At 42.2% G+C, this 26,136-nt stretch overlaps 1 protein-coding gene across 1 annotated transcript in view; it reads right to left on the bottom strand.

Moving 5' to 3' along the window:
- Positions 1–7,533: 7,533 nt before the first annotated feature.
- SV2C (synaptic vesicle glycoprotein 2C) overlaps positions 7,534–26,136 on the bottom strand; it is a 203,917-nt gene continuing 185,314 nt past the window's right edge. Inside the window, exons 11-13 of the mRNA XM_056540338.1 lie at positions 15,990–16,193; positions 13,673–13,832; positions 7,534–11,871 (exon numbers count right to left, since the gene is read on the bottom strand). Of these exons, the coding sequence (XP_056396313.1) occupies positions 11,688–11,871; positions 13,673–13,832; positions 15,990–16,193 (548 nt within the window). The 3' untranslated portion in view covers positions 7,534–11,687. The remainder of the gene's footprint in view (positions 11,872–13,672; positions 13,833–15,989; positions 16,194–26,136) is intronic.

Raw genomic sequence — 26,136 nt, 5'->3', positions numbered from 1 at the left:
ACAGATCGTTTTGGGCTTAGATTGATAAATCTGGGTCAATCTTGTCAAAAATTGCTGTGGTTTGAAGATTTTAAACACTTCTTACAAGCACACATGCATAAAAAGTAATGTTAGGGTGTGGGGAAGAAGTGTTCCTTACCTCCATTACAGGTGCTCCTATTTAGCCAATCTACTGCCTTATGATGACAACGTTAAGGCCGTATTCACACGACGGAAATTCCAAGTGGAATCCGTTGCAGCCGTTTTTAGTTGGATTCTGCTGCACTGTGCACACTGCAGAATTTCTGCGTTAGAAACATATGCCAAGGAAATCGCGATTCTTGCCTCGGAACAAATCATTCTTCATTTGTGAAATGTCTGCCCATGTTTTCCCGGTGGTCATTCCGCCCATTTCCGGGAGGGTCATGCCACCCGCATGACCCCCCACTTACCCCAAACTCAGCAGCGCTGCTCATCTTTTGCAGGTGCTATTCTTTGGCCAAGTAGCACAGCAGACTGTGTCTTATCATTTTCTTTGAGCCCACCTAGAGTAGATGCCCATCTGGCCTTCCTTATTCTGCTAATATTTGATATATACAGAATATTTTCTAGGTATGTAACTATTTGATATCAAAATGGGCCAAATAATGGAACTGGGTAAAAGTTATATTACTAAGTATAAGCCCAGTGGTAGCTAACATTGTATTGTATATGTTTTTCTCATCTGGCATGTGTTTTACTTTGACAGATTGCTGTGCAAAAAGGTACAAAATAAAATCTATCCCATCTGACTTCATAGAAAGCATTAAGCATCTGTGCTGCATCTGCTTTTCTTTGTAGAATAAATGGCCACCTCAGCCTCCTCTGGTCTTTATAGATATAATGAGGGGAACAACTCTCACAGGATTTCTATATGAATAATTGGTGTAAATCATGTGATACAGTATGAAAGGAGAAGCACTACAGCCAACAGATAACAATATGAAAGGGAATATTCAGGGCTTGTATTCTCAATTAAAGGGACTCAAGTGCCATCTAGTGGACAGGCTAATGTACTGCACAATTTACTACGTGAATCTACTTTTCTAAAAAAAAAAAAAAAAAAAAGCATTGAGATATATTAATTTTTACAGTTTAAAATATTTGATCATTCATTGTTTTCAATGGGCATATAAAATTTATGCTGTGGAAGTGGCCAAGAAATAAAGATAAATGCATTATTATTTTTCACACCAGATGACGTCTATGTACAGTGGTGCAAAAAATGTACACAAATAATGGAGTTCGGTGCAAAAACTTTACAGCATTTTGTAATTTACACTTTTGTGACAGGGCTAAGATTCCAGAGATCATGCCCAAGAATAACAGGAGCTGAATGGAGCTCATGGCAATTAACCATAATACGTATAACAGAGGAAAATAATAAAGTGCTTATTGAAACTTAAGACAACAAGTTTGGAAAGGTATAATCTTTCTTCATTATGTCCATTTGGCTCCGCTCTGATCTTAGATACTAGCTTCCAGTACATTAACCACTCCAGCTCAGGACACTGGTCTGGGATACAGGTGTGGTAACCCAGTACAGGAGTTGCACCCCTGTACCTTTGCTGTCCTGTGTGGTGGACTCTATTTCAGTGTCCCCTGAGTCCCCCCTTCATCTGTGTATTATAAATGGTTAGCAAGTGCCTCATGTTATGTATGAGAATGCCTTTATAGTGTTATATACCTTTAAATGTTGTTACCAAGTTTTATAACCAGGGAAGGTGCCACTGACCAGATGACTTGTGGGTGACCTATAGGACCCCTACAAAGTCTCCCCCATATAAACCCTGGGAGGAGCTAACTAGTTCAGTTTAGAGCATGCTGAGGAACAGTCCAGCCCTGGGAGTGTCTGGTGTCCTGAGGAGACCCAAGGCCTAGCCACACAGCCACGCTTCCATCACTAAGTGCCCCACAGGTAAACGTCAAAGCCTGGTAAGCTACACAAGGGGTGAAGTCTAGTCAGCCATAGTCAAGTCAGTCAAATCTGTCTAAATTTAGCGTGGGACTGCAACATTCCGTCCAAGTCATCTACATGTCCCAGTGAGCCCGTAAGTCTCTGAAGTCACTGGTCACCTCCTTGGATCTAACTGAGCTGTAAAGACTATTCCATCTGTCTGCCTCAGTAAAGCTGCCGTTGCTCCCTAACTTGGTGTCGGAATCTTTATTTGCCCCGTGCCTAGCACAGGATCCAGCGGCCATACCTCTGGTGGTGAAGAGGTTAACCATGCCCTGGTGTCACGAATACAAGGGGTTCATGCCATCTACCCCTAGTGTAATAACATCTGCCCTCATCACACCCTCACCGCACAGGCATCTGCCGACGATACCTTTACCCACATATGACTAATACATCACTGCAAGGTGAGAATACCTACAATCCACCCTATAAGACTACTAACTTTTCAGAATAGCTGCACTAGATAGCGCCTCTATTTTTTTTGGACTTCATGCAAGGCCAAGAACCCTTCCAGCATCCTCTCTGCCTCCTTCCCTGCCCCTTGGCATGAGCGGCACACATGCTTAAAATGTTGCACAATTTGCACAGAAATGGCACAAATCAAAATCACCATTTCTTTGCTAAAATATGCAACTTTTGACCATGAACGCCAACTGTACCACATTTTTTTTTACCAAAAAACATCCAGCTTCTTAGTTTATAAGTTATATTTGATGGGTGTTATTTTGATACTTAAGTCGATTAGACATGTGAGTGATGAGATTAACCCCTTAAGGACCAGGCAATTTTACACCTTAAGGACCAGAGCGTTTTTTGCAAATCTGACCACTGTCACTTTAAACATTAATAACTCTGGAATGCTTTTAGTTATCATTCTGATTCTGAGAAAGTTTTTTCGTGACATATTCTACTTTAACTTAGTGGTAAAATTTTATGGTAACTTGCATCCTTTCTTGGTGAAAAATCCCCAAATTTGATGAAAAAAATGAAAATTTTGCATTTTTCTAACTTTGAAGCTCTCTGCTTGTAAGAAAAATGGATATTCAAAATATTTTTTTTTATTCACATATACAATATGTCTACTTTATGTTTGCATCATAAAATTTATGAGTTTTTACTTTTGGAAGACACCAGAGGGCTTCAAAGTTCTGCAGCAATTTTGAAAATTTTCACAAAATTTTCAAACTCACTATTTTTCAGGGACCAGTTCAGTTTTGAAGTGGATTTGAAGGGTCTTCATATTATAAATACCCCATAAAAGACCCCATTATAAAAACTACACCCCCCAAAGTATTCAAAATGATATTCAGTAAGTGTATTAACCCTTTAGGTGTTTCACAGGAATAGCAGCAAAGTTAAGGAGAAAATTCTAAATCTTCATTTTTTACACTCGCATGTTCTTGTAGACCCAATTTTTGAATTTTTGCAAGGGGTAAAAAGGAGAAAATGTTTACTTGTATTTGAAACCCAATTTCTCTCGAGTAAGTACATACCTCATATGTCTATGTTAATTGTTCGGCGGGCGCAGTAGAGGGCTCAGAAGGGAGGGAGCGACAAATGATTTTTGGGGGGCATGTCACCTTTAGGAAGCCCCTATGGTGCCAGGACAGCAAAGAAAAACACATGGCAGACCATTTTGGAAACTAGACCCCTCAGGGAACGTAACAAGGGGTAAAGTGAACCTTAATACCCCACAGGTGATTCACGACTTTTGCATATGTAAAAAAAAATCTAAAATTTTTTACCTAAAATGCTTGGTTTCCCAAAAATTTTACATTTTTATAAAGGGTAATAGCAGAAAATACCCCCCAAAATTTGAAGCCCAATTTCTTCCGATACAGAAAACACCCCAAATGGGGGTGAAAATTGCTCTGCTGGCGCACTACAGGTCTCAGAAGAGAAGGAGTCACATTTGGCTTTTTGAAAGCAAATTTTGCTATGGGGGCATGCCGCATTTAGGAAGCCCCTATGGTGCCAGAACAGCAAAAAAAAAAACACATTGCATACCATTTTGGAAACTAGACCCCTCGTGGAATGTAACAAGGGGTAATGTGAACCTAAATACCCTACAGGTGTTTCACGACTTTTGTATATGTAAAAAAATTTTTACATTTAAAAAAAGGGTAATAGCAGAAAATACCCCCAAAAATTTGTAACACAATTTCTCCCCGGCGATACCCCATATGTGACCCTAAACTGTTGCCTTGAAATACGACAGGGCTCCATAGTGAGAGCGCCATGCGCATTTGAGGCCTAAATTAGGGACTTGCATAGGGGTGGACATAGGGGTATTCTACGCCAGTGATTCCCAAACAGGGTGCCTCCAGCTGTTGCAAAACTCCCAGCATGTCTAGACAGTCAGTGGATATCTGGCAATACTGGGAGTAGTTGTTTTGCAACAGCTGGAGGCTCCGTTTTGGAAACAGTGGCGTACCAGACGTTTTTCATTTTTATTGGGGAGGGGGGCTGTATAGGGGTATGTGTATATGTAGTGTTTTTTAATTTTTATTTTATTGTGTGGTAGTGTAGTGTAGTGTTTTTAGGGTACAGTCACACGGGTGGGGGTTCACAGTATATTCTCACTGGCAGTTTGAGCTGCGGCAGAAAATTTGCCGCAGCTCAAACTTGCAGCCGGATACTTACTGTAATCCTCCGCCCATGTGAGTGTACCCTGTACATTCACATTGGGGGGGGGGGGGAGAAACATCCAGCTGTTGCAAAACTACAACTCCCAGCATGTACGGTCTATCAGTGCATGCTGGGAGTTGTAGTTTTGCAACAGCTGGAGGCACACTGGTTGTGAAACACCGAGTCTGGTAACAAACTCAGTGTTTTGCAACCATTGTGCCTTCAGCTGTTGCAAAAGCTACAACCCCCAGCATGTACGGACAGCGGAAGGGCATGCTGGGTCTTGTAGTTATGCAACAGCTGGAGGCATACTACTTTGGCTGGGAATGCTAGGGATTGTAGTTATGCAACAGCTGGAGACACACTGGTTTGCTACTCAACTCAGTGTGCCTTCAGCTGTTGCAAAACTACAACTCTCAGCAGTCACCGACAGCCAACGGGCATGCTGGGAGTTGTAGTTATCAACCAGCAGATGCACCACTACAACTCCCAGCATGCACTTTAGCTGATTGTGCAAGCTGGGAGTTGTAGTTATACAACAGCTGAAGGTACACTTTTCCCATAGAAAAAATGTGCCTCCAGCTGTTGCAAAACTATAAGTCCCAGCATGCCCATAAGAGAATGCTGGGAGTTGTGGTGGTCTGCCTCCTGCTGTTGCATAACTACAGCTCCCAGCACGGCCTTTTTGCATGCTGGGAGCTGTTGCTAAGCAACTTCAGGAGGCTGTCACTCACCTCCTACTGCTGCTGCTGCTCCACGCCGCGCAGGTCAGTCCCTCGCCGCCGCCGCTCCTGGGCCCCCGATCCCAACAGGGACACCGGGGATCGGGGTCCCCAGCACCCGGGGTCTTCTTCCTGCACCCGCTCACGTCCTCCAGAAGAGGGGCGGAGCGGGTTGCAGGAGTGACACCCGCAGCAGGCACCCTGATTGGTCGGCCGGGAAACTGGCCGAGGAATCAGGGCGATTGTGAGGTGGCACCAGTGCCACCTCACCCCTGCTGGCTATGGCTGTTCGGGGCCGTCTCTGACGGCCCCGATCAGCCAATAATTCCGGGTCACCAGGTCACTGGAGACCCGATTGACCCGGAATCCGCCGCAGATCGCTGGACTGAATTGTTCAGCGATCTGCGGCCATCCTCGACATGGAGGGTCATCATGACCCCCCTGGGCGATATGCCCCGATGCCTGCTGAACGATTTCAGCAGGCATCGGGCACCGGCTCCGCTCCAGATGGCTGCGGGGGGGCCGGTAAAACACATGATGTTCTCATACGTCATGTGTCCTTAAGGACTCGGAAATGGAGACGTATGAGAACGTCATGTGTCCTTAAGGGGTTAAAGGACATCTGCAGCGTGATAAACACTTATCCCCTATCCACACCGCGCACCGCGCGCGCGTATGAGCGATGTGCTCGCTCTCTGCCTGTTTCATATACAGGCAGAGAGCGAGCTGTGAACGAGCATTTCGGACCACGCTGGACCACGATGCCCGGCCAGCAGTGGTCCGAACGTGCTCACGTATGAGCGATGTGCTCGCTCTCTGCCTGTTTCATATACAGGCAGAGAGCGAGCTGTGAACGAGCATTTTGGACCACGCTGGACCACGATGCCCGGCCAGCAGTGGTCCGAACGTGCTCAACGTAAGGGGGTTAAAATGCTTCCTGTGCCATATAGGGTGACACCTAGTGGCCAGGTTTTATAATGTGAAAAAAACTATAAAAACTAGATTTTTTTAAGTTAACATATATTAGAAACATGTTTATTTTTGCATAATCTTTATAATAAAAAAAATTACTTTAATGAGAGTACCCATTTAAATATCAAACTGTAAACCAAGGGGGAACCATCAGGTGGAGTTGTAGTTCTTCCATCAGCCGGGTAAAAGATTCTATTTTTTGCCTTAGCCTTGATTGGCATGTGCACCGCGCGCGCGTATGAGCGATGTGCTCGCTCTCTGCCTGTTTCATATACAGGCAGAGAGCGAGCTGTGAACGAGCATTTCGGACCACGCTGGACCACGATGCCCGGCCAGCAGTGGTCCGAACGTGCTCAACGTAAGGGGGTGAAAATGCTTCCTGTGCCATATAGGGTGACACCTAGTGGCCAGGTTTTATAATGTGAAAAAAACTATAAAAACTAGATTTTTTTAAGTTAACATATATTAGAAACATGTTTATTTTTGCATAATCTTTATAATAAAAAAAAATTACTTTAATGAGAGTACCCATTTAAATATCAAACTGTAAACCAAGGGGGAACCATCAGGTGGAGTTGTAGTTCTTCCATCAGCCGGGTAAAAGATTCTATTTTTTGCCTTAGCCTTGATTGTAAATGCTAATGCAGATTGGCTTGTTGGCCTCCCCCCCCTGTATACAACACCTGGTGCACATGCACTGAATGCCCCTCCCTAGTTACACCCCTGCCTTCAAAAGTAACCTATGGACATGCCAGTTTTCACTAAATGTTGTAGTGTAGTATTGAATACATCCTATCATAATAACCAGATCATTCTGCAATATAAATTAGACATTTTTATACAGATACATATCTCGGAGCTCCTAACTACCACACCAAGTTTTTTGTACTAGTCTCCAAAGTTGAAGTAGAGAGACATTTTGAGCCTCCAAATGTACTAAGAGGAGAGTCACATTTAGTGAAAACTGGCATGTCCATAGGTTACTTTTAAGGCAGGGGTGTAACTCTAGACCACCTCAACCGGCCTGCAGGACTCCAACCAGACTGCCAGGGCTGGAATAACAAGACAGTTCCCCAAGAGAAGACACAGCACTGCTTACGAGGTCCGGTGTGAAAATAGGGCCAAAAATGTATTGCACCAAGGCCTCTTCAATCTTCAGAATCTAGTTGTGACCACAAACCTTGCCCCCTATAGCAACCTACCCAGCTTTAATGATAGACTGTTTCTCAGTAGTCATTATAGTATCAATCTTTATTTGTATATAGCAGAAGGAAAAATACTCTTTTCTCAGTTTGCTCTTCATTAAATATCTTTGTGTTTAATTACAAGTAAAATGGATGTTTGTTGGGAAAACTTATACACATGGGATACTTTCATGTACATACGGTCATGTGACATAGAGCATGCCCTTTCACAATTGTACACACAGCACCGGCTTATGAAACATCTGTAGAAAGGTTGGGTTTGTTTGGCAACTGGACACATTTAGCGTTAGCATACAGGACAATGGGTTCACAACTGTAACACTTAAACAAGAAGCAGGCAGGTCTGGCTGACCACAAGTAGGGTGACTGACCTAAACATTAGGCCAGCAGTATTCCTTGCACTTAAAGGGTTTTATAACCACACGCTAATATTTTCATAATGGAAGATTCCAGCTTCTTAATGGCTCTTTACTTCTCGGAACAGAATGTTTCGCAGAATGGTTAAGTCCAGTGATGGGTATCAGTCACGTCTACATACATTTTGAGTAGGCCTCCATCTTAGCACTGATCACTAACATATCTCTAGTGAGGACATACATAGCCCCCGGTCATTGACGAGTCCACTCCAACAGACAAAAAAATAATGAGAGTTTTTGAATCCACACATCATGCTGGTACATACATTAGGGAACATGGCGCTTGGTGAAGCTTGCTTACTTGGATGCAGAGCTGGAATAGTAAATATCAGTATGAACCTCGCAGAAGTGATTCTTAGAGGAAAGGCAAACCTACAAATCCTATGTTGTTGGAAACAAGTAAACAATTTTCTACTAGGTTTAGTAGTTCTATGGCTCAGAGTAACATCGGTTTGCGATTAAAAAAATATCTTTGCCTTGTTGTGACTGTACAAGGGAACAGAAATAAACAATGTTTGTGAATTGTCAGGTTAACTTGACCAAGGTACAGAACACAGAAATTGACACGCAGGATACAAATACCATGTACAAAGACCCAAGCAAAGTTGGAAAATCTCAAGTAAACCTCGGGTTCCATAATATTGGCAAATCCAGCATCACTTTAAATACAAATTTGGGTTTATTTCTTCATTTAAAATATGATCAGAATGTAAGAAAAATGGGGGCATTCATCATTGGAGGTGAAGCATTTTGGACACCTTTTTTTGTGTGCTGGTAATGTGCAGGTGCACATTATCTGAAATTCTGGTCTACACACACACTAAAAATCAAAGCTAGGTCTGTGTTGGTGTATTTTTGAGACTTTTTGGTGTTTTTTGCTTGAAAATGTATGACTTTTAAAAAAAAAGTCCAAGTTGATAAATTCATTACCACTGCAAAAGCCTAACCGCTGGTTCATACACACAATAAAAAAGAAAAAAGAAAAGAAAGTGTAAACCAAAAAGTCTCAAAAAAGAGTCTGAGACACTGCGCAGCGCCAACTGTGAGATAAATATATACACAAAAACAGCTCTAAAAACAATGATAAATCCTTTTCATGGTTCTTGAAGGTTCTCAAAATGCATAGTGAAATAAAAGTGAAATAAAGAAAATGTTTTATTTCAGGTGATGCTGGACCTTTTTTTTTCCTCAGTATTTTGAAATGATATGAGATTGCTGTCTACGAAATTGTCTGTGCGCCCTCTTTTATCTACATGGAAGCTGTAGCATTGGGTGAGCAAAGCATTTCTTGAATTAAAAAAAAACCAAAATAAATACAGAAACAAAAAATTTAAAAATGAAATAAAAAAAATTACCTATATATCTAAAGGAGCAATTCCTAGTCCATGGACCACCTTTCTGGTATAAACTGACTGCAGCATGATGTCCTGTACTTCAGATGTCAAGTACAAGTGATAACATAGCAGTTACTAAGAGTAAGACTGCTATGAGACCACATACACATGGATTCACATAGACAGCACATCATGTTGTGGTCAATGTTTACAATGGATGCAGCCAATGGAGAGCAGCCAGCAAGAACAAAATGGTGGTGGAGAATATGGGGGTTTAGTTATTTATTTCATTTTTTAAATATTATGTCATCTTGGAAACCTTATTTGATATTAAAAGGGATTCCTATCTTTACCGTTACCTTGCCAAAATGTCTGATAACTGAAAAGCAAAAGAACAGGATGTGCTCATCTGTGTATTACCCTCAGTATATGGTAACGCTCAGTGTGGATTGTGCTTACCATGAGCGGTTGTACTCCAATCCAAGTACAACCATGGGGTAACATGCGAAGGAAGACAAGGTCTCTGCAGCCACTCCACGCTAGGTAAACAGCATTAAACAGCGGACATACCTCCGGGAACAAAGCAGGCTTTGTTCCTGCTTTGCTCCCAGAGGTATGACAAATGTCTGATAGGCTGGGGTTCCTAACTTTGGAAGCTAAAGGTGGCCACATCCAGTCAAGGACTAACTGGATGTGGCCACTGGTGCTGCTGGTCATAGAGGTAGGACCACCACCTATCAGACATTGATGGTCTGTACTGTGGGTATGGCAAGAGATAAAGGGAAACTTTTGTAGGCATTTACATTATGTGTTATTATCCAGTATATCTGGAAGCAGGAGCAACCTGGCTTACATATTTTATCCAGACCTCTAAATATCATGGTTTCCTTTACACGGCCAAAGCAAGTGAAAAAATCCTACATCATACATGTTAAATATTTACAGGGGATTTACAGGTCCAAATCAGAAAAATACTATAAGATATAGAGAGAGATCTTTTTTATGCACACCCAATGAAAGCAGCTTATTTAATTTTTTTTTATATAGTTTTAAATATAAAGTAATAAGAAACTATTTATATTAATAACTCTAGCTTGTAATTTAAATAGATTGCATAAATAGATATTGCATAATATATTTCATAATATGTAACCTATTGTAGAAATAGTATAAAGGGACGGTACATGCTGGTGACTTACCACCTATGTTTAGCAGGGATCATGAATATCAGATAGGTGGAGTGCCGAGCACTGGTGCCGACATGTGCAGTGAACAGAGCCTGAACTGCAATGCTCCATACATTGCGTAGTGGCCAATCTGGGTTACTGCAGCTTAGTTCCCCTTAAAGTTCAGTGCTTGGCAATGTCTGGAAGTGCCATAGAGAGTGAATAAAGTGATGGACGAGTATTCGTGCTGGACCCCAACTGATCAGCTTGTAATTATTATTATCTTGTGGATAGGGGACAACTTTTACATTTGGGACAACCCCTTTAAAGCAGCGTTCAACATTTTGCAGTATAAGTTACACCTTGGTGTCTACTTTCCTTTGTCTCAACTTTCAACATCTTTATACACTTTTCATATATATATATATATATATATATATATATATATATTTATTTTTATTTTTTTGTATTCATTTTTTTAAAATATGTATAAGTACAAGTTTGATATATTGTAAGCCTCATCTATGAGAGCTCATAACAGCCAATCATATCCCAGATGCAAGAGGCCCTGTGGGTTGTTGCCTTTGCAAATATAAAGTTCTTGGTGGGAAGTAGGGATTATACTCTTATGTATTAAACATTTTCACTCAGGGCCAGCCTTACTGCTCTAAATATAGAAATATCCATTTATGGCACATGGCTGCTTATCTTTGCTTCAGATTGGCCACAGATTAGAATATATAGGGTCACTCATTTGTGTATTATGTGTATTAAGTATTGAAACAATAATGATTATAGCTTATATAATACTTGCTGTGATATTTGGACACAAGTAATTCTGAATGGGCAGAAAAACATACAGGCACAGACATTATTTTGATGAGACACAACTGGTAGAACCATGTTTTGGACTGATCTTTGGCATTATTCCTGTGGTCTTATAACTTGCTCAGTATAAGCGCCTGGTTTCTGAGTGCATTTAACTCGGCCAATGTTGAACTGACCAACCAAAACCAAACACGTAGGAAATAAAAAGCATCATCCAATGTAAACGCTATGGAAGAAGCAAAATAAATGAAAATCATTTGGAAAACGCTAGTTCTACACACACAGCACAGCAAAGACATCTACAGTACATTGTGTTAACAAGATGTGTTCTGGCTTCTCAATGAAATGTTGAGTATTTTATCCTTTTTTTGTTTTTTGCTTTTGTTTTTTTCAGGGAATACAAAAAATAATTGTATCCGAAATGGCTTTTGATCCCATTTACATCAACACCTGGTTTCTTGTGTCTGGCAGCCGAAGTCCCACCAGACCTCCACATACAAGGACGGCTGAGGCTAGAAGAATAGGTATGGCTTTAGTGATTCCCACAAGTGAACCGAATATTAAGTTTCCGAGAACTGCTGCCGCCTTACATAGTGCATTCAAAAAGCCGAAACCTGTAGATCTGCAATGAAATACATAAGATCAGACAGATTGTAAGAGCAGACAAGTTCATAAATCATACATATATGATATCACAGTGATGATCACTGGTTCTGGTCCTAGTGCTCACAATAACCTAATAAAGCCTCATCCAATTCTACTCCATTTTATATTTCCTCTCTCATTCCCAGATACTAGTCCACACACAACCTCAGTTCTACCAGTGTCATCCTTTCCTCCACCACTCTAAACATTTCCTCTCACACTCACTCATTTTTGCTTTGGACCCCAATGGGCTCTACCGGCACTAGGACCCAGATACAACTGCTACCTCTTTACTCTCGTTAGCTATAGCATCATACTGCTATCTCGTTTTGCTCCAACCTCCCTTCCCACCAACTTTATATCCTTTGTAGGAACAATAGGAGGCATGATACTTCGGTCAGTTCTCCTTTGCCTTTGATAAGTGTTCCATTTGGCCCCATTACAGCTGCTTGGACCACTTATATATCCATATATACAGTATGTATACTATGGGGGAGATTTCTCATTGCTTTAAGAACATTTTTTTTGTCCATGTTTTGGCGCAGTTCAGGCACAAGCAGCATATTTTGAGACTTTTATGCGCCTTTTGATATATACAGTTGCACTCTTTTTGCCTACCCGTAGAACTTTTTCTTTTTGACCGTGCAGTGGTCACATATTTAAAAGTCATTATTTTGTGCGTAAAGGTACTTTTTTAGGCGCAAAGCTACACCACCTACCAGTAGGAGTGAGAGTAATTTCTACCTTCCGCAATTCAACCTTTAACCTCTTGTGGGTGACAGCGTCCCTCTCCCCTTCTATGACACGTGCTCAGAAGCTGAGCGCGGGTCATAGCTGGGTGGTCCTGGCGCCTATCTGCCACCAAGACCTATGTCTAATGCCAGACATCATAGTTCATGGTGATGCCCGGCTTTAACCCCTTAGACACCGCAATCAAATTTGATTGTAGCATCTAAAATGCAAGTAAAAATGTCCAGGCAGCTCTGTGAAAGTAAATAAAAACACCTAACCTGCCAAATTCAGGACCTGGGAAAGTGTCTACTTCACAAGCATCTAGAAAAAGTGTATGTGGTAGAGCTTTTCCCACCACAGCAGAGCTGCACAAAATTCATCATCCTGCTGCACCTTCTTGATAAATAAGATGCACGCTAGTCAAGTACACCACCCAAATAAACGTGGGAACATAGCTCTACTGTAGACATTCTTTGATAAATCTGGGCCTATATATCTACACATCACATGTATCTGCACATCAGAAATATATTTCTTATGATCATGTTAACCCATAAGTCAACAATTTTTCATCTGCAGTCACTCTTATAACTCTCTATTATACCGTCTCTTTGGTGTTTCTTTTAACTCTTATTTTCTATCTCAAACATGTATTTTCTATCTCTAATTTCAAGTATAAAGAATTATCCAGACAAAAGGCAATTACCTTGATATAATTGTCAGGTATATTTTTGGCTGGCCTGTTTGTATGTTGTTTAGAAAGCCTATATGTAAATGATGCCAATTATGTTGCCCGATAATTAAATAATCTATCAGGATTCCAGAAATCAATCACTCATAACCAAGCACCAGCTGCTTCTCAAAATTGAATAAAGGAGAAAATTAAAATGCAACCTTAAGGGCTGTCAATCTCATTCTAAGATGTGTACAGAAGTAATTCAACCAAAGTGAGCGACACATCAACAAAATCGAGGACTTTGCTTTGATGCCCATAGTGCAGTATGACAAAACAGATTATAGGTGAAAGTGGGAGCTTGTGCCCTTACCTCTTGTCTGTTGGGTACAGCTCCACAGTCACTACGTCCAAAGAATTCCAAGCAGAAATTGTAAGACCATTGTAGACACACAACATTCCCACCATCATGGACTCACTGGTACCGAACCAGAGGAAGAAACAGCTAATGCCAGAGAGCACCATAGAACCCCCTGAATGGAGATACAACAGGAGAAATATATTGGGGATTTCATCTTTACATGGGGGAGACAAGCAGCGTATTTATTGAAAAGTCACACATTTTTGTGCAAAAAATTTATAAATCTTTGCACAAAATCTGCAACTTTTGAACAAATAAGCAGCTGGCAGGGACTTAGAAATTGTCTATGTTAGTTTTATTTTCACTTTTATCTTTCCCTCACTACTAAATATTACATTTTCCAATAGATCATGTAAAATATTATATTACATACTTGAGTGCCCTCTGGTGTTCTTTTTATTACCTCTCATAATGTTCATTAAGTTGAATTACCTAACCATTGTGCCAAGTCAATACAAGTCGGCACACTAGAATTAAAGAATTGGCATGAAATAATTAGATAACCTGCACCTTTTTGCATAAAAATTGATTTATATGGAACCTGTTACCAGATTTTATCCAATAAAACTGGTGGAACCCAGCGTTTTAAAAAGTGCCTCTGTGGTAGCCTGGGAAAGTAGGGTATATGGGGTGTAGCTGTGCAGTGACTAAAGGGTGTCTTGTTAACCCTTTCTATTCGTTACGCCAGAGTGAGGGCTCCTCTGTAAAGCTTTTCCTACCGCCACCATTCCCAAGAGCGATAGGGAGGTATAGAATAATTGAATGTCCACAACCAGAGAGTTTGCTGAAAACAGTCGAAACTTTACTGAAGATTTTATGCAAGCTTCCTAACTGGAACAGTCTCTATACATGCAAAGTCACTTAGAGATTGACAGTGGTTGGGACCTTAAGGGTTTTAGAGTTCGTAGACTGATATGCGCTGTTCCACTGGATTTAGGGGATTTAGTTTTGGTCCAGTAGTTACACTAGCTTTAGCGGGGAATAGTTTAGAACTCACAGTTTAGTTTAGGCTGAGGCCAGTAGGTTTTCTGGCCTAGCCTGTCTTTGATATTTGCGCAGATGCGTCTTGCTAGTCCGGCATCCACGAGAGCAGCAACCCAAGAGGGCAATCATTGGCTACAGCTCCCTTATATGGGCAGGGGCTGGACTAGAGCTAATTGGTCCAATACTTCTGTCAATCACCTTTACATAGAGTTATGGGTAAACATGTGAACCAAGGACCTCCAAAGGTCCTCTAACATACCATAGAGGAATTAACATAGTCACATGACCGAAGGTCCTGCGACGCTAACAATGTAAGTATACTATACATTATCGTAAATAAACACATTATTAAATATGTACACATAAACATTATAAAATTAGAAAAGAAGAGAGTCGACTAGGGGCTGTCCCACCTGGACAGAGGGTAGTAACTCTGACTTTGGGGACCACCATACAAGGTACCGTATGCAACAAGCAAGGTACCGGGACACCACACTTCCATATGCTAATGAGACTAAAATGGGGGTCATGGGGGCGGCGGGACTGCAAAGTAGTCACCGCGTTCTGGACTGTAATCATGCCTACATGGGTGTGATTGAAAGCCCCACACTAGCCCAGAAGTCGCTGGATTCCCAGGAATATCGCTGCTTGTGGGCCTCCACAACATTTCAGTGAAGAGCAGTGACGTCAGCTGTGCCTGGGCTGGCATTTTTAGCGCGGGACGTAGTGACTACTTTGGGATGCCACATGCCCCAATGACTACTTGAGACTCATTAGCATATGACATCATCACAGATGTGAAGGAGGACATCTGGACCTGGTGAGAAACCTTTTTTCTCCATATAACGTATTATCACTGGTTATATTGGATAAAATCTGGTGACAAGGGTTACAAGGGAATGAGTCATCAAAAGTGGCCTCTGTTAACGTTAGGGTCACATCTGACCATGTTTCGGAAGGTGGGTTCACACAATTGTGCACTAACTACCATATTTTTGCATGTACAGTAAATATAGCAGTAACGCAGTCCAAAATAAATTATATATTCAGAGTTCTCATACGTCTTAGTGTTTGTAGAGTGCTGCTGCATTTTTTTGTGAGCTTGCGTTTCATCTATGCCAATATAACTTGTACATTTATTTAATTGTTTTCAGAGGTGCTGATCAGTTATAGTTTTTGGACATAGTACAGCTGTTTTTGGAAGATAGAAGCCATGTTTTTCTAATCCCATACAGTCCATTTAATAGCAATTGCATAATAAATTTGACAGCAAAATATGACTTACCCAGCATTGTCAATCTGCCGATTTTGTCCATCAAAAGAGCCGACACAATGTTGCCTGGAAGGACAGCAAGTGTTCCCAAGAAATTCACAAAATAGATCCAGTAGGCACTGTAGTCATCATCAAATGTGATCTGACATCCCACCTTTGGATCCTGAAATGTGCAGTTTACCAATTCGCTATCAGTGAACTTGTATTTTTCAAGGTCTGTTGGAAAAGATGCATCAGAATTACATATATTTAAGAGTGGTGTAGATAGGAGAAAGGGGACAAAAAGGAAACATTAATTGGGCCTCCTATTATGGCATCTGATTTTGCAGCCCCACTCCCCCTCCCCAGAACAGAAAGGTCCCTGGTACGATGAGTCCTGCTCAATTTCCTATCACCAGCAAAAGGAATGGGATCAATCAGGGCTGAGGGGGAGCCGTATGGTATATCTGTATGGTATGTATGACTTGGATATCTAGTTCCATATAGTTAATAAAGCTGAGCTATGAGACGTCTCTCAAGTTCATAAAAAAAAGAGGAAAGAACAAGGAGAATGAGAGGTAAGTGGGGTAAATAATAGTTTTTTTTTTGTAAATAATAAATAAATAAATAAAAGACCCAGTAAAGCACACAAGAAACTGAGCAAAAAGGTAATGTGAGACTAAAAAAATTATGGTATGCATGTACTTAGGATAACATGTAAACTTCCCAATTTAATGGTTGTTACTAGTTTATTAACTACCGTATACACTCGAGTATAAGCCGACCCGACTATAAGCCGAGGCCCCTAATTTCACCCCAAAAACCCAGGAAAAGTTATTGACTCGACTATAAGCCTAGGGTGGAAAATACATCATCTCCCCATGTCATCATCTCCCCATGTCATCATCCCCCCATCATCATCCACACCCCCGTCATCTTCACCCCCTTAATCATCACCCCCGTCATCATTCCCCCCTTCATCATCACTTGCTGTCGATCCCTTCAGTGGTCTTCAACCTGCGGACCTCCAGATGTTGCAAAACTACAATTCCCAGCATGCCCGAACATGCTGGGATTTGTAGTTTTGAAACATCTGGAGGTCTGCAGGTTGAAGACCTCTGCGGCCTTCGTCATCATCCAGACCCCCCTTTAGTTTTCTACTCACCTCCCCCCGGTGGGAATGAAGGGTGAGCTGGTCCGGGCCATCTATGCTGCAGGGACCGTCCGGTGGGGAGGGTTAGTCATTCCAGGCTGTCCATTTTCACCGGGAGGCCCTCTTCTCCGATCATGGCCCGGCCCCGGAATAGTGACGTTGCCTTGAACCAGCTCACCCTTCCTTCCCACCGAGGGGAGGTGAGAAGAAAACTAAAGGGGCGTCTAGATGATGACGAAGGCCGCAGTGGTCTTCAACCTGTGGACCTCCAGATGTTTCAAAACTACAACTCCCAGCATGCCCGGACAGCCGATGGCTGTCCGGGCATGCTGGGAGTTGTAGTTTTGCAACATCTGGAGGTCCGCAGGTTGAAGACTACTGAAAGGGATTGACAGGCGGAGAGTTCACTCGAGTATAAGCCGAGGGGGGGGCATTTTCAGCACGAAAAATCGTGCTGAAAAACTCGGCTTATAATCAAGTATATATGGTAGATGTTTTTACTTCTAAACTATACAATATAATATAGCAAAATAAAGCATCATGCATTTACTATTGAATTCACACAAAACTATTGTATAAATGGCTGGAAATTCACACCAAGAAAAAGCTCATCAGAACTTTCCCAACCACTGTGTCCCCATAGTAAATAGAGAGGAATCATATAAGTCTGAAACAACATTCCGCGCCAATAAAAACCCAACTCTCTTAGTAAATCAGGGCAATAGGGGGACATTTATCAAGGATGGTGTAGGTGAATGATTTTTCTACACCTTTTTTTTGTGTTGTGGCAACATGTACGAGCACCACATTTATTAAATGCTGCAGGGCATGTGATAAAGATGGGGCTAGTACACATTTATTTGCAATTACACTTCAGTACGCCACTTTCTATGGTCCTCCTCTGTGACTTTGTTGAGACTTTTTAACTTGTTGAACAAAAACTGCAATTTTTAAAAAAAATACTCTCCGCAGGCAATTTTGTAAACCACGTCTGGGTTTATTTATGATTGTGGTGTAACTGAAGGTTTTATAATCACAAAACCATTTGAGGCTTATGCCTCTTAGGGACTAAAACTAGTGGACCCCCTTTAAAAAAAAAAAAAAATAAAAAAAAAAGGATTTACCGTATTTATCGGGGTATACCACGCACCGGCCTATAACACGCACCCTCATTTTACCAAGGATATTTGGGTAAAAAAAGTTTTTTACCCAAATATCCATGGTAAAATGAGGGTGCATGTGTGCGCGTGTATACCCCGATACACCCCCAGGAAAGGCAGGGGGAGAGAGGCCATTGCTGCCCGCTTCTCTCCCCCTGCCTTTCCTTTGGTCTAGAGCCCTGCTGCCGGCCCTTCTCTCCCCCTGGCTATCGGCGCCGCTGCCCGTTCTGTCCCTCTGACTATCGGTGCCGGCGCCCCATTGCCGGCGCCAACAGCCAGGGGGAGAGAAGTGGCGCCGACAGCCAGGGGGAGAGAAGGGGCAGCGGCACCCATTGCCGATGCCGCTGCCCCGTTGCCTCCCCCCATCCCCGGTGGCATAATTACTTGTTGCCGGGGTCGGATCCGCGCTGCTGCAGGCCTCCGGCGTGCGTCCCCTGCGTCGCTGCTATGCGCTGCACGGCGCGGCGCATGACGTCAGTGCGCCGCGCCGTGCAGGAGGCCTGGCTATCGGACAGAACGGGCAGCGGCACTGATAGCCAGGGGGAGAGAAGGGCTGGCAGCAGGGCTCTAGACCCCAGGAAAGGCAGGGGGAGAGAAGCGGCCAGCGACGGCCTCTCTCCCCCTGCCTTTCCTGGGGATGTATCGGCGTATAACACGCACATAGACTTTAGGCCAAAAATTTTAGCCTAAAAAGTGCGTGTTATACGCCGATAAATACGGTATATCTTTAATATCTCTCCATTAAAATATTGCCCTGTGTACTCCTTTATACAATGCAGTAATCTTTAAAATTATAAAGGGATGCGATCCCTGTATAAATATGACACTTGTCATGCATTGCAGTGGAGATGATGGATGACACTGCCACCTCGGCCCTTGACAAAGCTGGCTAAGTCTGGCGAAACGTCAGGGAGGTACAGCTGTGAGCTTTTAGCAAGCAAAGTGATCTTGATTAGGAAGAATAGATAGTAAATTCTGCTCTGAAAATAAAGGGCACTGTTCCATTATATGAAGTCAGTTTGACTAAGGCAATCTCATACAGAGTGAAATAGCTAACCTCTCCACTGCAATAAATGAATGAGAAGTGTCATTTATACAAGGATTGCACCCCTTTATAATTTTAAAGTTAACTGCACTGTATATAGAAGAACACAGGGAAATATTTTAATGGAGATATAATATAGATATAAATAGTTTAAAAAAAAAGGGGGGGGGGGGGGGCTCACTAGTTAAAGGGATTTAATCCCGGAGGGGCTACGACCTCAAAGGGGTTTCTGATTATAATTATCTCCTTGGGAATTCCTTGGAGATTCTTTGGTTTTTGTAATTGAGGTCCTTGCGACAAACTTGCGACTTTAAAAAAAAAGAAAAGTCGCATTTCATAAATCAGTAACCACTGCAAAATGAAGGACAAAAACCGTGTACTACAGCAGTTATTGTAGAAATCACGCAGGGTGCTTCACATTGAAACATCGCACTCTTTTTATGCAAGTGTGCCAAATCTGTGACAAATTTACACTGAGAAGCAGTGTAAAAACCTTTATAAATGCCCCCATTGTCATTATTAAGCAACATTACTGGGTGAAGTAAATTTCTATTCTCCAACTGTTCCTCTTCTGCACACTAGATGTCACTGTTCTCATATTGTCCATAAGAGAAACATTACTGCAGTAAAAATAAAAAACTACAGGAGCATTTTCAAATATATATATATATATATATATATATATATCTATCTATCTATCTATCTATCTATATATATATATATATATATATATATATATATATACGGTATATATATATATTTGTTAATAGCAAATAACTCCTATGAATAGTTTTACATTTAACTCTGATATATTAAATACAATGTCACCAGAGCTTTGTAGCAATGTCTTCCTGAGCTTGATATCAGCGTAGAGCTTGTATGTTTTCCTGGCCTTGCATTAGTTTCCATCAGGCACACTATTGATAGGTTACCTGACCCTTGTGTGTATGTCTGCAAGGGATTCCGGAGGGACGGGGATAGGGGAAAGGTTCAAGTATGTTGGTTTCATAAAGAAAATAGAAAATGAGAACACATGCACAGTCAGCCAAGTCAAGCGTGCACATGCATGGGGGATCTGGAGAGAGCTGACAGCTCCCCTATGTGAATTGCCAGCTTTACACAGCCATATATGCAATTTACACTTGTGTGTTGTATCAGTGATTTTTATTCTTTTTTTTCAAGCCATAACCAGAAGTGGATCCTAAATATAGGAACATTATAATGGAAACATTTATTATTCTCTCACATCTATTCTTAATTGGGGCATAAAAACATACAGCATATATACAGCATACAGCATATATGCTTGAGAAATGGACTGTAGTCATGATTAGATTACATTTTGCCCATTGAAGTGTATGGGCCCATGGGCAAAATGTCGGGCTACATGTCAACATCTTTTTTGACCGGATGCCGATGTGCAGCCTGTACAGCCTGACAGAGCCATGAAAGCATAACTTAGCAGTATTCTTAAATAAGCAAGTGTAAATAAATAAGGACTTTAGAAGTATAAGATTCTTTTTGCCTACAGCCATCAGTAGTAGGAAATCACTAATATAGGCAGTGCATATTAAAGGACATCTGCAGCGTGATTAACACTTATCCCCTATCCACAGGATAGGGGATAAGTGTTTGATCGCGGGGGGTCCGACTGCTGGAACCCCCTGTGATCTCCTGTTCGGGGCCGCGGCTATGCTGTGGCTCTCCCGTGCAGGGGGCGTGCCAGCCGCAGCATGACGTTGCAGCCGGCACGCCTCCTCCATACATCTTTATGGGAGAGGCGGGGAGGCAGCGTCCGTGCCTCCCCGCCTCCCCCATAGAACTGTATGGGGACGGGGAGGAGACGGGGCGTCACCGTCGACCTCTAGGTCGACGCTACGCGCCTTAGCGCTCACTATGAGCGCTAATGGCGGCGCCCCATTAGGGAGATCTCCGGGGGTCCCAGCGGTCGAACCCCCCGCAATCAAACACTTATCCCCTATCCTGTGGATATGGGATAAGTGTCATACCGCTGCAGTTGTCCTTTAAACTTTCTAATAAATTAACTGAGAACCCAGCTATTCTTTGTGAGAGAGAAAGAGCTCTCTCTCCATATATATATATATATATATATATATATATATATGTATGTATACATACAGTCATGGCCGTAAATGTTGGCAACCGTGACATTTTTCTACAATATTAAGTATTTCTCACAGAAAAGGATTGCAGTAACACATTTTTGCTATACACATGTTTATTCCCTTTTTGTGTATTGGAACTAAACCAAAAAAGGCAGGAAAAAAAGCTAATTGGACATAATGTCACTCCAAACTCCAAAAAATGGTCTGGACAAAATTATTGGCACCCTTTCAAAATTGTGGAAAAATAAGATTGTTTCAAGCATGTGATGCTCCTTTAAATTCACCCGGGGCAAGTAACAAGTGTGGGCAATATAAAAATCACATCTGAAAGCAGATGAAAAGGAGAGAAGTTCACTTAGCCTTTGCATTGTGTGTCTGTGTGTGCCACACTTAGCATGGACAACAGAAAGAGGAGAAGAAAACTGTCTGAGGACTTGAGAACCAAAATTGTGGAAAAATATCAACAATCTCAAGGTTACAAGTTCCTCTCCAGTTATCTAGATTTGTCTTTGTTCACAGTGCGCAACATTATCAAGAAGTTTGCAACCCATGGCACTGTAGCTAATCTCCCTGGGCGTGGACAGAAGAGAAAAATTGATGAAAGATGTCAACGCAGGATAGTCCAGATGGTGGATAATCAGCCCCAAACAAGTTCCAAAGATATTCAAGCTGTCCTGCAGGCTCAGGGAGCATTAGTGTCAGCGCAAACTATCCATCAACATTTAAACTAAATGAAACGCTATGGAAGGAGACCCAGGAGGACCCCACTGCTGACACAGAGACATAAAAAAGCAAGACTGCATTTTGCCAAAATGAACTTGAGTAAGCCAAAATCTTTCTGGGAAAACATATTGTGGACAGATGAGACCAAGATAGAGCTTTTTGGTAAAACACATTATTCTACTGTTTACCGAAAATGGAATGAGGCCTACAAAGAAAAGAACACAGTACCTACAGTGAAATATGGTGATGGTTCAATGATGTTTTGGGGTTGTTTTGCTGCCTCTGGCACTGGGTGCCTTTAATGTGTGCAAGGCATCATGAAATCTGAGGATTACCAACGGATTTTGGGTCGCACTTCACAGCCCAGTGTCAGAAAACTGAGTTTTTACATCTGAGATCTTGGGTCTTCCAGCAGGACAATGACCCCAAACATACATCATAAAGCACCCAGAAATGGATGGCAACAAAGCGCTAGAGAGTTCTGAAGTGGCCAGCAATGAGTCCAGATCTAAATCCCATTGAACACCTGTGGAGAGATCTTAAAATTGCTGTTGGGAAAAGGCGCCCTTCCAATAAGAGAGACCTGGAGCAGTTTGCAAAGGAAGAGTGGTCCACCATTCCGGCTGATAGGTGTAAAAAGCTTATTGACGGTTATAGGAAGCAACTGATTTCAGTTATTTTTTCCAAAGGGTGTTCAACCAAATATTAAGTTAAGGGTGCCAATAATTTTGTCCAGCCCATTTTTGGAGTTTGGTGTGACATTATGTCCAATTTGTTTTTTTTCCCTCCCTTTTTTGGTTTAGTCCCAATACACACAAAGGGAATAAACATGTGTATAGCAAAACGTGTGTTACTGCAATCCTTTTCTGTGACAAATACTTCATTTTGTAGAAAAATGTCAAGGGTGCCAACATTTATGGCCATGACTGTTATATATATATATATATATATATATATATATATATATATATATATATGTTGTGAGATTGCAACCTTGTAACCTGTGTCTTCTGCTTGTGAGCTTAGATTTGCTTTGGACTTGATTTGCATCTGCATATATATATACACTGCTCAAAAAAAATAAAGGGGACACTAAGATAACATATCCTATATCTGATTGAATGAACTAATCGTACAAAATACTTTCGTCTTTACATAGTTGAATGTGCTGACAACAAAATCACACAAAAATTATCAATGGAAATCAAGTGTATCAACCCATGGACCTCCCTACAATGCCTGAGCATGCTCCTGATGAGGAGGCAGATGGTCTCCTGAGGGATGTCCTCCCAGACCTAAACTAAAGCATCCGCCTACTCCTGGACAGTCTGTGGTGTAACGTGGCGTCAGTGGATGGATCGAGACATGATGTCCCAGATCTGCTCAATCGGATTCAGGTCTGGGGAACAGGTGGGCCAGTCCATAGCATCAATGCCTTCCTCTTGCAGGAACTGCTGACACACTCCAGACACATGAGGTCTAGCATTGTCTTGCATTAGGAGGAACCCAGGGCCAACCACACCAGCATATGGTCTCACAAGGGGTCTGAGGATCTCATCTCGGTACCTAATGGCAGTCAGGCTACCTCTGGCAAGTACATGGAGGGCTGTGCGGCCCCCCAAAGAAATGCCACCCCACACCATTACCGACCCACCGCCAAACCGGTCATGCTGGAGAATGTTGCAGGCAGCAGAACATTCTCCATGGCGTCTTCAGACTCTGTCATGTCTGTCACATGTGCTCCGTGTGAACCTGCTTTCATCTGTGAAGAGCAAAGGTCGCCAGTGGCGAATTTGCCAATCTTGGTGTTTTCTGGCAAATGCCAAACGTCCTGCACGGTGTTGGGCTGTAAGCACAACTCCCACCTGTGGACTTACGGCCTTAATACCACCCTCATGGAGTCTGTTTCGGACCATTTGAGTGGACACATCCACATTTGTGGCCTGCTGGAGGTCATTTCGCAGGGCTCCTCCTGCTCCTCCTTGCCCAAAGGTTGAGGTAGCGGTCCTGCTGCTGGATTGTTGCCCTCCTACAGCCTCTTCCACATCTCCTGATGTACTGGCCTGTCTCATGGCAGCACCTCCATGCTCTGGACACTACGCTGACAGATACAGCAAACCTTCTTGCCACAGCTCACATTGATGTGCCATCCTAAATGAGCCGCACTACCTGAGCCACTACACAAGTGTTGTAGACTCCATCTCATGCTACCACTAGAGTGAAAGCACTGCCAGCATTAAAAAGTGACCAAAACATCAGCCAGGAAGCATAGGAACTGAGAAGTGGTCTGTGGTCACCACCTACAGAACCACTCCTTTATTGGGGTGTCTTGATAATTGCCTATAATTTCCAACTGTTGTCTGTTCCATTTGCACAACAGCATGTGAAATTGATTGTCAATCAGTGTTGCTTACTGAGTGGACAGTGTGATTTCACAGAAGTGTGATTGACTTGGAGTTACATTGTGTTGTTAAGTGTTCCCTTTGTTTTTTGAGCAGTGTATATAACTGAACATATGCATAAAAGCATGATTTAACTGTTCAGACTCCTCTGCTGTACTCTTGTGCTGTGGGGATTGTTGGTATCAGGACATCTCTAAACTTGACTATATTTGTACTTGACATGTAAGAAACATGTGTACCAAGTTTAATAGTAATATCTACAGCAATTCGGAAGTTATGGTAGAACATACATATACAAATATATGCACACATACATATATACAGTACTATTTAGATCAATAGGCCCCTAGTTGTGGTAGAAAGATATTACCATCAAGGGCCCGGCCCTATAATACGGCCTGAAGTTTCATGTAAACAAGCACCAATCTCGAGGATCACACAGGGAGGGACTGTGTTTTTTTAATCGTTTGTCAGGCGCACATCCCCTACTACACAAGGAGAAATGCAGCAGAAGAGTGATATTTTTTTAGTAGGCTAAAACAATGTGAGCGGCCAGCATTTGCTCATTTCTAAGCTGATTGCTGACCCCAGTGGCGTAGATATAAAGGTTACAGAGGTAGCAGTCGCACCGGGGCCCTGGTGCCTAAGGGGCCCCAAAGCACATCTGTCCCATAAGAGACCAGTATTATAATTAGCATATGGGGCCCCGTTTTAAATTTTGCATCGGGGCCCAGAAGCTACAAGTTACGCCTCTGGCTGACCCTATTAAACAGGGTGATATCAGCCTATTCAGCCAATAGTTGCTCCATTTAATAGGGCCCAACACAGCTGCTCCTGAAAGATTTAAAAGGAACATTAAAGGGGTACTCCATGTGGAATACATTTTTATTTTAAATCAACTGGTGCCAGAAAGTTAAACAGATTTGTATATTACTTCTAGTAAAAAATCTTAATCCTTCCAGTACTTATCAGCTGCTGTTATGATTCACGGGAAATTCTTTTCTTTTTGAATTTCCTTTCTGCCTGACCACAGTGCTCTCTGCTGACACCTCTTTCCATTTTAGGAACTGTCCAGAGTAGGAGCAAATCCCCATAACAAACCTCTCCTGCTCCAGTCAGTTCCTAAAATGGACAGAGGTGTCAGCAGAGAGCACTGTGGTCAGGCAAAAAGGAAATTCAAAAAGAAAAGAACTTCCTTTGGATCCTAACTGCAGCTGATAAGTACTGGAAGTATTAAGATTTTTTTTATATAAGTAATTTACAAATCTGTTTAACTTTCTGGCACCAGTTGATTTAAAAAAAATGTTTTCCAGGGGAGTACCCCTTTAAAGGGATACTCTGCCCCTGGACATCTTATCCCATAAGGATAAGGGAAAAAATGTCTGATCGCAGGGGGTTCAGCAGCAGGGACCCCCGTGATCTCCGAGCCGGCAGTAATGTTCAGAACGCTGGGTTCAAGTAGCCATGGTCAAAACCACGCCCCTCCTATCATGTCTACGGGAGGGGGCGTGATGAGTGACCACAGCCATCATGCCCCCTCCCAAAGACATGAATGGTGGGGTATGGCAGGA

This window comes from Hyla sarda, chromosome 1 (assembly GCF_029499605.1).
Source record: "Hyla sarda isolate aHylSar1 chromosome 1, aHylSar1.hap1, whole genome shotgun sequence".
In the NCBI taxonomy this organism is placed as follows: domain Eukaryota; kingdom Metazoa; phylum Chordata; class Amphibia; order Anura; family Hylidae; genus Hyla; species Hyla sarda.
This window is presented reverse-complemented; position numbering and strand designations above follow the sequence as displayed.